The sequence below is a fragment of the Moschus berezovskii genome, chromosome 20 (genome assembly GCF_049115385.1).
Source record: "Moschus berezovskii isolate FMDL1 chromosome 20, NW_MosBer_1.0, whole genome shotgun sequence".
NCBI lineage: Eukaryota > Metazoa > Chordata > Mammalia > Artiodactyla > Moschidae > Moschus > Moschus berezovskii.
Window position 1 is genome coordinate 21,343,262 of NC_142479.1, and position 13,015 is coordinate 21,356,276.

The 13,015-nt window shown below is 41.3% G+C and overlaps 1 protein-coding gene across 1 annotated transcript in view; it reads right to left on the reverse strand.

Annotated features, from left to right (window-relative positions):
• Positions 1 to 12,393, reverse strand: part of HSF5 (heat shock transcription factor 5) — a 52,000-nt gene extending 39,607 nt beyond the window's left edge. The window contains exons 1-2 of the mRNA XM_055399514.2: positions 11,757 to 12,393; positions 4,287 to 4,661 (exon numbers count right to left, since the gene is read on the reverse strand). Of these exons, the coding sequence (XP_055255489.1) occupies positions 4,287 to 4,661; positions 11,757 to 12,393 (1,012 nt within the window). The remainder of the gene's footprint in view (positions 1 to 4,286; positions 4,662 to 11,756) is intronic.
• Between the last annotated feature and the right edge of the window lie 622 nt (positions 12,394 to 13,015).

Sequence of the window (13,015 nt, forward strand, 5' to 3'; positions counted from 1 at the left end):
AGTTCAAAAGCATCAATTCTTCGGCGATCAGCTTTCTTCACAGCTAGGCTCATTTGAAATACAGCTTTTAAAATATGTTATCCTTTATATGTAAATATAAAGTTTTTAAGTGTTTTAAATTGTGAAGTCTATTCAAACTCTATACATTAATTCATTTAATCCCAGACCCAAACTATTACCTCCACTTTTTGGAAACGGAAATCGAAACTGAGTGACATGAAATAATCCACAGAATGTCACAATGTCCATCAGATGACTAACTGCAAAGCTGAGGCGAGAATTACTTCGTTTACTCAGTAAATATTTACTGAGAGCCCATTATGGCCAAGCACTACACCAGATGCAGGGGGACACAGAAATGAATCAGACACAGCTGCAGACTGAGCGTCCCACTCTAGCAGCCGGATGGAGTCTGTCTCTCTGCTCGAGCACAGGAGCCAACAGCCCAGGGTCAGTGCCCCGCCATCATCAGCACAGAAAGCGAGATCCCCCGACCAGTATCTGTCACCTCCCCTATCTGGAAGGAACTAACTCTGGGGAAGAGGTATATCAGAAAAAAGTCTCTCAGAAGAAAAACAAAACAAACAAAATGTCCTCTCTGTATTACAAGCAGGCAGGCAGCAGCAAGCAGAACATAATGGCTGAAGAAGTGAACTCGAGAGAATTTGCCTAGATTTGCTTCCTAGCCCTGCCTGTGCTGAGCTGTGCTTTGGCTTCTAATCTATAAAATGAGGATAACTACATTCCCTACCTTATAAAGTTGTTTTGAGGATTAAATGAATTAATATTTGGAAAGCACTCAGCGTAGTACCTGGTCACAGTGACTGCTACACAAATATTTATTAAATAAAATACGAGATAAAGAGCAGCTACAAATCACCGATCACTTAAAACTTAACTTGGGAAAAAAGTCAAAGTTAACTTTGAATCAGTTCAGCATTACAACATGAGTCAAAGGAAAACAATTCCTCAATACAGGATTATATATATATATATGAATTACTAATATTCTTATGTATGTTCAAATACATATAGAATAAGCAAAACAAAAAGGTCTAAAAGTTTTTTTTACAAAAAAGGGAAATTAAATTATACTACCACCCTGAAAACAGCATTAGAGAAGAAAACTGAATTCAAGACAGGGCAAGACTAAAGAGTCCACTAATGCTGGATCTATAACATTTTGTCTTTGAAGAAGCGCTAAGAGTGGAAAAAATGTAAATGAGCTAGGCAAAGAAAACAGACGCTTCAAGAGAGGAAGGGCAAATGTAAGAAATAACTCAGGTGAGTCCATTTATGAGTCAGTCTGAGAGCAGTTTTTTAGTCTCAAAGTTTGGCTTTACTAGAGAAATAATTTATGAAATATTACAAAATACAAATTTTACCGGCTATACCACATGAACACCAGATCCAAGTTTATTTTCAATATAACTAATGTTTAAATGAAGTTGAGTATTGTTTTTACTATAATTTGATCCAAATCTCAAGTCATATAATTAACTTTGAAAGGATTAAAGTATGATCATTATTCCAAAATTGATTACTTTAATTAGGATTTGGAGAGCTGGATTGAGAGTGATTATTATCTTGCCTCTGAGAGTAGTATTCTACTTAACTTTGGTAAAGTCATTTGTAAAGCCCTTCACAAACAGGTATTCACTAAATATTGGTTAAACTGCTCACTACGTTTTGCCTCCTTCACCTAAGATGTGGAAGAATTAAGTACTTGTACAGTTATTTCTTTGGCATTTTCTTTCCCTTCTATAGCAGGTCTTTTGCATTTAACAATACAACTTTTTATTTCTATAGTGCTTCAGAATGTTCAAAGCAATTTTGCCTACATTATATCATAGAACTACTCTATATATTAGAATTCATCATGAAATCAAGAGATTTATTTTCTCATAACCTCAGAACCTTCACAGTAATTTCAATCATCCATACCAAAGAAGACAAAACAAAAATTCAGATAACATAAGATTCTATTTCATATGCACTCTATACTATCAAAACATCAGCAGCACTTGTTCTTTCAGTGTGTCTCTTTCCTAGTCCTTATCATGGACTCCCGGAGACAATTTTCAATGTACTTATCAAATTAATAAATTTATTTATGAATTTAAATCCAAGCTAACACAAAATATTTTTTAAATGACACAGATCCTAAATTGTAATAATTTAACAAATAGTACTTCTATAACAAATGAATAATATTAACTATTTGTAGTATTTTCCAGTAACATACAACTAGTTCTCATAAAATTTAGAACTAGGAGTTTCTAAGAGGATTGTTCGGAACTTGGAATACATTTTCCCGTAGAAACATCATCATACAGGCTAGTTTGGCTCCTAAGCCAGACTATAACCATCCGTACCTTAATTGCAGCACTAACAGTAATATGAAACCTAACCACCATATCTAATATGTACATAGGAAAATTTCTCCAAAATTCCAAATTAGAAGGCCAAGCACTTCTCTCTCTGTTGTAGTCCTTCTAAATTTCAACTCCCCAGAAGTTTTTGAGTCTTTAGTAGTGTAGAGGAGGGGCATTTAAGGGAGGTTAGGAAAAGAAAGAGAAACATTCATTCCTAAAAGGAAGAGAGACAGGGGTGTTGTCCAGTTGATGGGCTATAGAACAGAAAGCAAGTATAAGAAAAATACAGATTGTCTCTCTCTCATATATATATATATTCTATGCATTTATGGAATGCAGCCAAATTATAATTTAGATAGAAATGCCTAATTTGTTTATCAAAATATTGATTAAAAATCCCTCAGGAAAGATCTGAAACTATTTGTTGCTAACATAAGATATATAACATAAAATGTCATCTTTGAGCCTTCAAGATCACCCAGATATTTTTGTTCTTCAAAGAATTAGCTGAAAGTCTGAAAGAAAAGAGAATTAGGCCTCCACTTTACATATAAGGTTAAAAAAAGATTTTTTAAATTTCTAATAGGCAAATAATTAAAGTGCTATATCATCTTACTCCATATAATTTCTTCCCCTTATCCTTCTCCATCCACCAAAACAGTAGCAGCTTCAAAAATCTATAAAACTCAATCTAATTTAATCTCTGGTTTTATTATTTTAATATTATTGAACTTAAAGTACTTTGAGAAAATAAAGCAATCCCTTTTACTGTCTCTATTTAGGTAGAATGCAATGAGCCAATAATAAATAAATATGGTTGGATATTACCAGCATTATTATAAACAGAACAGTTTTCAAATTATAGCTTTTAAAAGACAACCAATCATTTAACCCCCTTATCTAATTTACATGCCTCCCACTTATTTTAGTTTTTGATTTCGGCCTACCTGGGAAAAGTGGTCTAACAAAAATACCTCTGGAGACTGCTTCTAGCTGTACTTAATTAATATGCCTACACTCTTAATTCAAAGGGCAAAGGACTGCCCCCTTTTTTCTCTTCCTGGTCTTTTCTGAAAGCCTTGACCTTTGACTTTTTTCTATTGCCCCATTTCATCACTCTGTGTAAACACCAATGAAAACACATATCACCTCTACGGTGCTTCTGTAAAACAATAAATTGTTTTTAGTTAAATGGTAACATTATCATTCTGCAAAAATGTATCCCCACAAAGACATCCCCTGGCCCCAAGAAGCTAAATGGATGGTCACTATGGATTCCCAATGAGTGGCCTGAGATCTACTGGCAGGTCTTCCATGCCCTTGGCTGAGCTCTAGGTCAGCTGTCATTGCCAGGCTCTTCTCTCAGCTACTCCCAGCTGTTCGCTGGCTGAGATTAACCCTGCAGGGATTGCACTGCCAAACCATACCATTACATTTTTATTAAAAGAATATAATGTAGCCTTAAGAGATGGTGAATAGGCTCCTTTATTAAATTTCATTACTGAGATACTAAGATGATTTCATTATGAGGTAGTCTCACCTATATGACTAAAAAATAAACAATATGTAATATATGTATTTTTTTTCTAAAAGAAAAAAAACCCACAAAAAACTACTACACCAAGAACAGTGTTACACCAAGATCTGGTGTACTAAGTCTTACCAGAACATATTTTGAGGATACCAAAGTTTCACTAAAAACATACACTTCTATGCTCCAACAATTTTCACAGCCTTTAAGAACATAATTTCACATATTGCTAAAAAAATGAGTACTCATGAGAAATCTTTGACATTTCTTAGATGCATATTCCTATTTTTGTTTAGGCATACAAAAATGCATTTAAAAAAAATATACGTTCTCATTATCAAGTACCTTAAAAGAAACCACTGAATTTGAATTTCTCATACCTGTTGGATAGTAGGCTTGGGAGTACTGTGCTGAGGGTGTGTAGTTACTATATTTTTGGGAGGAGCTGACCATTGTTTGAGGACCTTGCTGAACGTGAACGGATGTGGCACTGGGCTGCAGGGTATACGTAACCTCAGTTGGAAACCTCTGTAGTACAGGAAATGGAACCCCTTTATCTGAAAAACTGGGAGACGTTTCCACTTGTCCTGGGTGCATTCCAAGAGAGTTCTGCCATGTTCTAGGAGGGATCGGGGTCCGATCTAAACCTTTCAGAGGAAAAGTACTGTGGTTGTGGGATGAAGTTGATACGTAGGAGTAAGGAGACAAACTATCTCGCCGGAACGACCGGTGAAATTGTCCTACAGCCACTGGTCCTGCATAAAAGAGGAAGAGCATATTTACTAATTTTATATTATACCACCAGACATAAACCAAAAGTCACAAAATATACACTACTCTTCACTTGTGAATATGCTGAGTTTCCAGCCATTCTCAACACAACAGAAATTTATTGGTAAAAACAAGTTCAGAATACACAATATGAAATTACAAATATAATGCTGAAAAAATAATCAAACAAATTCTGTTTGGTTGTCAATGATTGTGATAAGAGACAAAGTGGCCAAACTCTAACATTAAATCAAAGGTTAAATGTCATCTTACCTTTCACCTCAACTGACTGACCCAGATTTTCCTACTCTGTAAACTATCAGTACTTCCTAGAAGTTTTAGAAATTCCATTTGGCCTTTTAAATCATTTATGAATCTTAATAACAGGTACAAAAATAAGCACTCAACCACATCCATGAAAGATATAAGTATGGAAAAAATAAAAATTATACCACAAAAAGAAATTTCATGTTCTTTGCTCCCTTTCAACTTTTAAAAAAATTTTAAAAACAATCTTTGCAGAAAAGTCAAGCTTGGAAACTCTGACTTGTTCATTCCTGAATCAAAAATTTTCCATGGTCTCTTTTTCTTCACAGTATCTCTAGTCCCTTCCTAGATATCAATGGCTCTCAAACATTGATTTACATTTGAATCACCTGGAGAGTCTGTTAAAAATCCACACACTCACGACAAGAGATTCCTATATTTGCTTTTTCTTATCTTGCAAGGTAGAAAGGAATTAATCAGTGGCGATTAAGAGAAAGAGCAATACTACATAACGAATCAAAGGAAGATATAGAAGTTGCAAGCTGAACTTATTTTAAAGACTGTGGTTCTTGAAAATAAAGCTAGCTTAATTTATTCCTAGGAAGGATTTTACCTATTATGTGGTTCACAAAGTCTTTTCAATTTGTTTTTGTTGTACTAAGCTATATCTATAAAACTATATCTATGGCAAGCCACTCCAGTACTCTTGCCTAGAAAATCCCATGGACAGAGGAGCCTGGTGGGCTACAGTCCATGGGATCGCTACTAGTCGGACACGACTGAGCGACTTCACTTTCACGCATTGGAGAAGGAAATGGCAACTCACTCCAGTGTTCTTGCCTGGAGAATCCCAGGGACGGGGGAGCCTGGTGGGCTGCCGTCTATGGGGTCGCACAGAGTCGGACACGACTGAAGCGACTTAGCAGCAGCAGTAGCAGCATATAAATAAAAATATATATAAACTATACCTATAATCTATAAAGCAGAGAGAAAGTCTAATTTATGTGCTGCTGCTGCTGCTAAAGATAGTACTTACATACCTACTTTTCCAAATATTTAAACATGTTATACATCTTTTGTTCTAATATTCCTATAATGTTTGATTTCTTCTAAAGAATGAAGTATTAGGAAGTGCTCATAACCACTTCTGTTTTGGCGCTGCCTGATTCAAATTGATTTTGCTCAAATAAACTCTTTAAAATTTAAAAAGAATAAAGCATTAATGCCAAAAATAAACAAATATAAGAGTTTGGGGCAGACATGCACACACTGCTATATTTAGAATGAATAACCAACAAGGACCTATGGTGCAGCACAGGGAACTCTCAATGTCATGTGGCAATCTGGATGTGAAGGGAGTTTAGAGGCCAGTGGATACATGTATATGGACAACTGAGACTCTTTGCTGTTCACCTGAAACGGTCACAACACTGGTAATTGGCTATACTCCAATATAAAGTAAAAAGTTTAAAATAAGAAACAAAAAACAATTCTGGAAATCAAGAGCTAATGGAGAAAAAAATCTAATGGACAAAAAAATCTTCTCATTCAGAAGATTAAATGTATTTATATGATACACCTCTTAAAAACTACTTTTCTTTAAAATACAAAATAGTTTTTATGCTGACTAGCAAACACATGTCGGAGAAGGCAATGGCACCCCACTCCAGTACTCTTGCTTGAAAAATCCCATGGATGGAGGAGCCCAGTAGGCTGCAGTCCATGGGGTCGCTAAGAGTCGGACACAACTGAGTGACTTCACTTTCACTTTTCACTTTCATGCATTGGAGAAGGAAATGGCAACCCACTCCAGTGTTCTTGCCTGGAGAATCCCAGGGACGGGGGAGCCTGGTGGGCTGCCATCTATGGGGTCACACAGAGTCGGATACGACTGAAGTGACTTAGCAGCAGCAGCAAACACATGTATACACACTTTGAACTACCACTGACAATTCTTTGCTTTAAGACGTAAAGAAACATTTTTTGTTTGTGAGGTCCCAAACTGCCCATCACTTTTTTTTTTTTACCCTCTTTAAGGTTAAGTTGTTGATGAATTTTCAGATTGTCAATAACAATAGATAATTAAAGAATACTCTACCCTGATTTCTCAAATTCTAATTTAGATCTCAATTAAAATACAATTCTACTTCTACTATGATAAATTTTGAGTGATGCCCAAATATTTAAATATTTTAGATACTGCTAATGTAAGGACACAGGACACAAATTAGAAGGACATTTGTTTTTGTTTTTAATTAAGAACTGGAACATGTTCAGCTCTTATTCTTCTGTGAGAGGTTACTTCGTAGGGTTCTAGTCTACCAACTTTATAGAACATCACCTACATGTCTTCAGGACATCTAAGATATATATTTGGCAAAGCTTAAATCCACGATCCTAAAAATGTAAGGTAGGCTGAATTTCTGTTGTCTTTCTATTCCATCTGTAAAAGTGAATCTGAGCTAATCAGTTCCCAGGAGAAAACTTGCCTCTTTCCCAAAACTTGGTTCTTGAGAGTTAGTTTAGAAAGCTTTAACAAATATTATGAAATAAACTACCAATAAAAACAAGATAACAACAGTGGGCAAACAAAAAAAGGAAAAATATGTGACCCTCACATTTCTTATCAAGTACAGAGGGGTGACAGAGGATAAGATGGTTGGATGGCATCACCAACTCAGTGGACATGAGTCTGAGCAAACTCCAGGAGACAGTGAAGGACAGAGAAGTCTGGCATGTTGCAGTCCATAGAGTCGCAAAGAGTAAGACACGCCCTACCAACTGAACAACATTCTCAGAAGGTAAACAGGACAACTGGCTCAATAGATCTAGGTAAAAGAACCAGGTCCTAACACAGAGGATTCTACTGCAAAAGAGATTTAAATCAGAAGCTGCAGTAGAACACAGAACACAAAAAGGAAATGAAGAGGGAGCAGTATAGTCAGGCATATAATCAAGCCAAGAATTAGGCAGAATAAAAATCAGTGAGCCAAAAGAGAAGAACCAAGAACTTAAAACATGGAAATAAAGCAAAACAAAGTTGGACCTGTATTCTTAAACTTTAAAATGCTGACCAACTGAACTATAAGTGAGGAAAGTCATATCCTACATAGCCCCTGTGCTTCTTCAACTGAAATGAACTCTATACTTAAACTACAACTGGGTGTAGGATAGGGCAGGGAAAAAAGGAATCAGAGAAGAGGAAAAAGTGAGCAAGAACTGGTCTCTATGTATGCATGCATGTCTCTTTCTGTGAAGGAGTGATCCTGTCTGTCCCAAGAACACATTTTCAATCTCTTCTCTTTATGCCCACCAGATATACAATCTGAAAGAACAAGCATCTAAATGAATGCCAAGGTACTATGTCCACTGCCTTTCTCCCTTTGATTCCCCGCCAAAATCAATGGACATCACACGGAAGTAAGTGGCTTAATACTCCTTTAGAATTCCTTTAGAACATTCCTATGCCACTGCTACTTTTCCAACTAGTTCCTAGAACTCTAACCTAATCCATTATCTTCTAAACTCCACAGATATACAACCTAATCCATCTTCCAAATTCCAAATGAAGATTGCTCATTCCTAACCGTGGGCTTACATTAAACTGAACACAGTAGTTACTTTTATTTGTATATTTCAAATTTTCCCATAACTGAAAAGCAAGCCAGACACTTTTATGTTAAATCTCTGTTAATACGATGAAAATGTCTCTATTACTCTCCTGGTTGAAGGTAAAGAATGAATTCTCATGATTATATCCTATTGCTTTCTTGGTATGCTGCTGCACATTACCCACTCCTTAAACAAGGAAAGGGAATATTGCCACCCTCACCTTCCTGGAAGAAGGGGGAGGGTATTAGAAATCAAGTTGAAAATAACTTTAAAAGTCAAAGTAATTTTCTATCACAGAGAGTTTTTAAAATTTGAATAAAAATAGATTTGCATGCAAAGATGGGCATAATAAAGGACAGAAATGGTATGGCCCTAACAGAGCAGAAGATATTAAGAAGAGGTGACAAGCATACAACAGAAGAACTATACAAAAAATATCTTAATGATACAGATAACCACGATGGTACGATCATTCATCTAGAGCCAGACATCCTGGTGTACAAAGTCAAGTCGGCCTTAGGAAGCATCACTACAAACAAAAATAGTGGAGGTGATGAAATTCCAGTTGAGCTATTTCAAATCCTAAAAGATGATGCTGTGAAAGTGCTGCACTCAATATACCAGCAAATTTGGAAAACTCAGCAGTGGCCACAGGACCAGAAAAGGTGTTTTCATTCCAATCCCAAAGAAAAGCAGTGCCAGAGAATGTTCAAACTACCACACAATTGCATTCATCTCACATGCCAGCAAAGTAATGCTCAAAATTCTCCAAGCTAGGCTTCAACACAATACATGAAACAAGAACTTCTAGATATTCAAGCTGGATTTAGAAAAGGCAGAGGAACCAGAGATCAAATTGCCAACAACCGCTGGATCATAGAAAAAGCAAGAGAATTCCAGAAAAAATCTACTACTGCTTCATTGACTACTCTAAAGCCTTTGACTGTGTGGATCACAACACACTATGGAAAATTCTGGGTATTCTGGGAATACCAGACCACCTCACCTGCCTCCTGAGAAACCTGTAGGCAGGTCAACAAGCAACAGTTAGAACCGGACATGGAACAACAGACTGGTTCAAAATTGGGAAAGGAGTATGTCAAGGCTGTATATTGTCACCCTGCTTATTTAATTTCTATGCAGAGTATATAATGTGAAATGCCGGGCTGGATGAAGCACAAGCTGGAATCAAGACTGCCAGGAGAAATATCAATAACCTCAGATATGCAGATGACACCACCCTTATGGCAGAAAGTGAAGAGGAACTAAAGGGCCTCTTAATGAAGGTGAAAAAAAAGAGTGAAAAAGCTGGCTTAAAACTCAACATTCAGAAAACTAAGATCATGGCATCTGGTCCCATCTGCTGCTGCTGCTACTAAGTCGCTTCAGTTGTGTCTGACTCTGTGCAAACCCATAGACGGCAGCCGACCAGGCTCCGCCATCCCTGGGATTCTCCAGGCAAGAACACTGGAGTGGGTTGCCATTTCCTTCTCCAATGTGTGAAAGTGAAAAGTGAAAGTGAAGTTGCTCAGTCGTGTCCTACTAGTAGCGACCCCATGGACTGCAGCCCACCAGGCTCCTCTGTCCATGGGATTTTCTAGGCAAGAGTACTGGAGTGGCTTGCCATTGCCTTCTCCTCTGGTCCCATCACTTCCTGGCAAATAGAGAAGAAAACAATGTAAACAATGACAGACTTTATTTTCTTGAGCTCCAAAATCACTGCAGATGGTGACTGCAGCCATGAAATTGAAAGATGGTTACTCCTTAGAAGAAAAGATATGACCAACCTAGACAGCGTATTAAAAAGCAGAGACACTACTTTGCCAACAAAGATCCATCTAGTCAAAGCTATGGTTTTTCCAGTTGTTATGTATGGATGTGAGACTGGACCATAAAGGAGGCTGAATATTGAAGAATTGATGCTTTTGAACTGTGGTGTTGGAGAAGACTCTTGAGAGTCCCTTGGACAGCAAGGAGATCAAACCAGTCAGTCCTAAAGGAAATCAATCCTGAATATTCATTGGAAGGACTGATGCTGAAGCTCCAATACTTTGGGTACCTGATGCAAAGAGAAAACGCACCTGACTCATTAGAAAAGACTGATGCTGGGAAAGACTGAAAGCAGGAGAAGAGGATGACAGAGGACAACAAGGTTGGATGGGATTTCCGACTCAATGAGTTTGAGCAAGGTCCAGGAGATGGTGATGGACAGAGAAGCCTGGCTTGCTGCAATCCATGGGGTCACAAAGAGTCGGACACGACTGAGCAAGTGAACAGCAACAAAATACAGACTTACACATATAAACTTTTTTCAAAACTGAAAGACTGAAGCCAACAGTGAAAAATTCCAAGGTTGTAAACATGAGATTTCTAAAATCATTTTTAACTAAAACTGGACAGTTGTACACACACACAAATTTGGTTTTACCTCTGTCTGATCATAACACCTTAAATAAGCATTGGGTCTAATCAGCTACTATGAAAGAACTGTTTAGCCAATTCATTCTACCTATGAGCAATACCTGGTAAAAACAGGAAAATATATTATTATATTTTTGCTTTCAAGTTCTATGAACGCCTACGGTTCTACACGTTACTCCGGAACCTACAATATGATCATTGTGAGAACACTTCTTCCAAGATTTCTTAGATGTGTCAATGGGTGGAAGACAGCATGGCTCGTTAAGGACTGCCACCCACTCAAGGTACGTTGATCACCACTTTCCCTGGGCTGGCATAACTGTTCTACGTTCTCTCGGCTGTGACTGTTCCTTCCCACCTTGGCCTTTGCCATATCCTCACCCTGTATAGGAACTCTGTTCTGCTTCCTATCAGAACGCAGGAGCCAGTTCTGTTTCTTCCAGACCCAGGGCTTCAACAAAGGCCTACTTATTTTTAGGTGTTCGCTGAGAAACGATCGGGTCTCGGGAAGATACCCACGAGGGTTCCAGGAAAGACTCAAGAAAGCCAGCCTAACGCGGAGGTCCCGGTGACCGCCAGTGGACACAGAAGGGCCTCGGCGTCCATGGGCCCCGTCCAGGAGAGGTGCTGGCGGGAAGGGGGGCGATGCTGGTGCCGCGCCGACTTCTCGGCGCTTCCCTGACCCCGGCAAGGAACCGCCCGCGGGCGTGGAGGTTGCCCCCTCGACGGCCGAGCGCCCTGCCGCTGGCTGAGGGCAGAGGAGGAGGGACGGGACTCACCCTGCGGCTCCGGCCGGGGCCCCGAAGGCGGCGGCGGCTCCTGGTGCTGCAGCGGGGAGGTGGAGGCCGAGGCCGAGGCCGACGTGATGAGGAGCCTCTGGAAGCGGTTGGGCGGGCGGCAGGGCACCTCCAGGCCGGCCGCCAGCTTGGCCTTGTTGGCGCTGGTGAGCCTCTTGAGGTGCACGAGCAGCTGCGGCTGGTCGCGGCGGAAGTGCGGGCTGTGGAAGTGGTGGAGCGGCCCGTCGCCCGCCGGCCCGCCGCCCCCCGGCCCCGGCCCGGGCCCCGCCGCGCCCGGCCCGCCCAGCACCACCTTGCGGAAGCCGTAGAGGTTGAGCTGGCGGATGAAGCTGGTGAAGTTGGTGGTTTTGAAGAGCTCGGGCTCGGTCCCGGCGCACCCGACGCCGCCGCCCCCAGCGCCCCCGACGCCGCCGGCCCCGCCGCCCCCGCTGCCGCCGCCGCCGGCCCCCGCCCCGGGCGGGCTGAGCAGCTCGGCCTCGAAGAGCGGCTGGTCGATAAGCAGCCCCTCACCGCGGCCGTCCCAGCGGATCGAGCGGTACCGGGGGCTGTTCACCAGCCGCCACAGCTTGGCGGGGAAGTTGTTGGGGTTGATAGGGGTGGAGAGCAGCGCCTCCTCCATCGCCCCGCCCGGGCCCTGGGCCTCGCCCCGCCGAGCCTGGCTCTCCCACCCCGTTCTCGATCCCCCCCCACCCCTCAACGCGGCCTTCGCTCCGCCCTGCCCCCTCTAACCAGCGCCCCGCCGCCGCGGACCCGGGGACCGTTGGTGCACGAGCCCCCCGCGGCGCCCGCCGGCAGCGGCCAATGGGGCCTCGAGTTGCCGCCGTGCAGCCGCACGCGGCGCGAGCCGACCCGCCCCTCGCGCCCGGGCCACGTGCACCGCGGAGGAGGCGCGCTCGCCCGACCACCTCCTGGGCGAGCCGGCGGCGCTGGGGACCGGGGCCCGCGGGCCGCCGTCGCGTCCTGCAGAGAGATCCGCAGGGGTGTCCGCGGTGGAACGCGACCGGCAGCGGGGCTGTGGGGCTTTAGAATTCAGAAAGTGCGAAGTGGGTGATAACAAATCCGGCCATTCTCAAGCACAAATTCTATGCTCTTATTAGCCCTAAAGTTGAAATTGCTTGTCTCTCTAAATAAAAATGACGATGGTGGTATAGTACCCTGAGTGCACAAATTCACCTTTTAAAGAGTGGCGTTTTATCTGTTATGAAATATACTCTTTTCAGCCAATGCTTTGCTCAAGACCA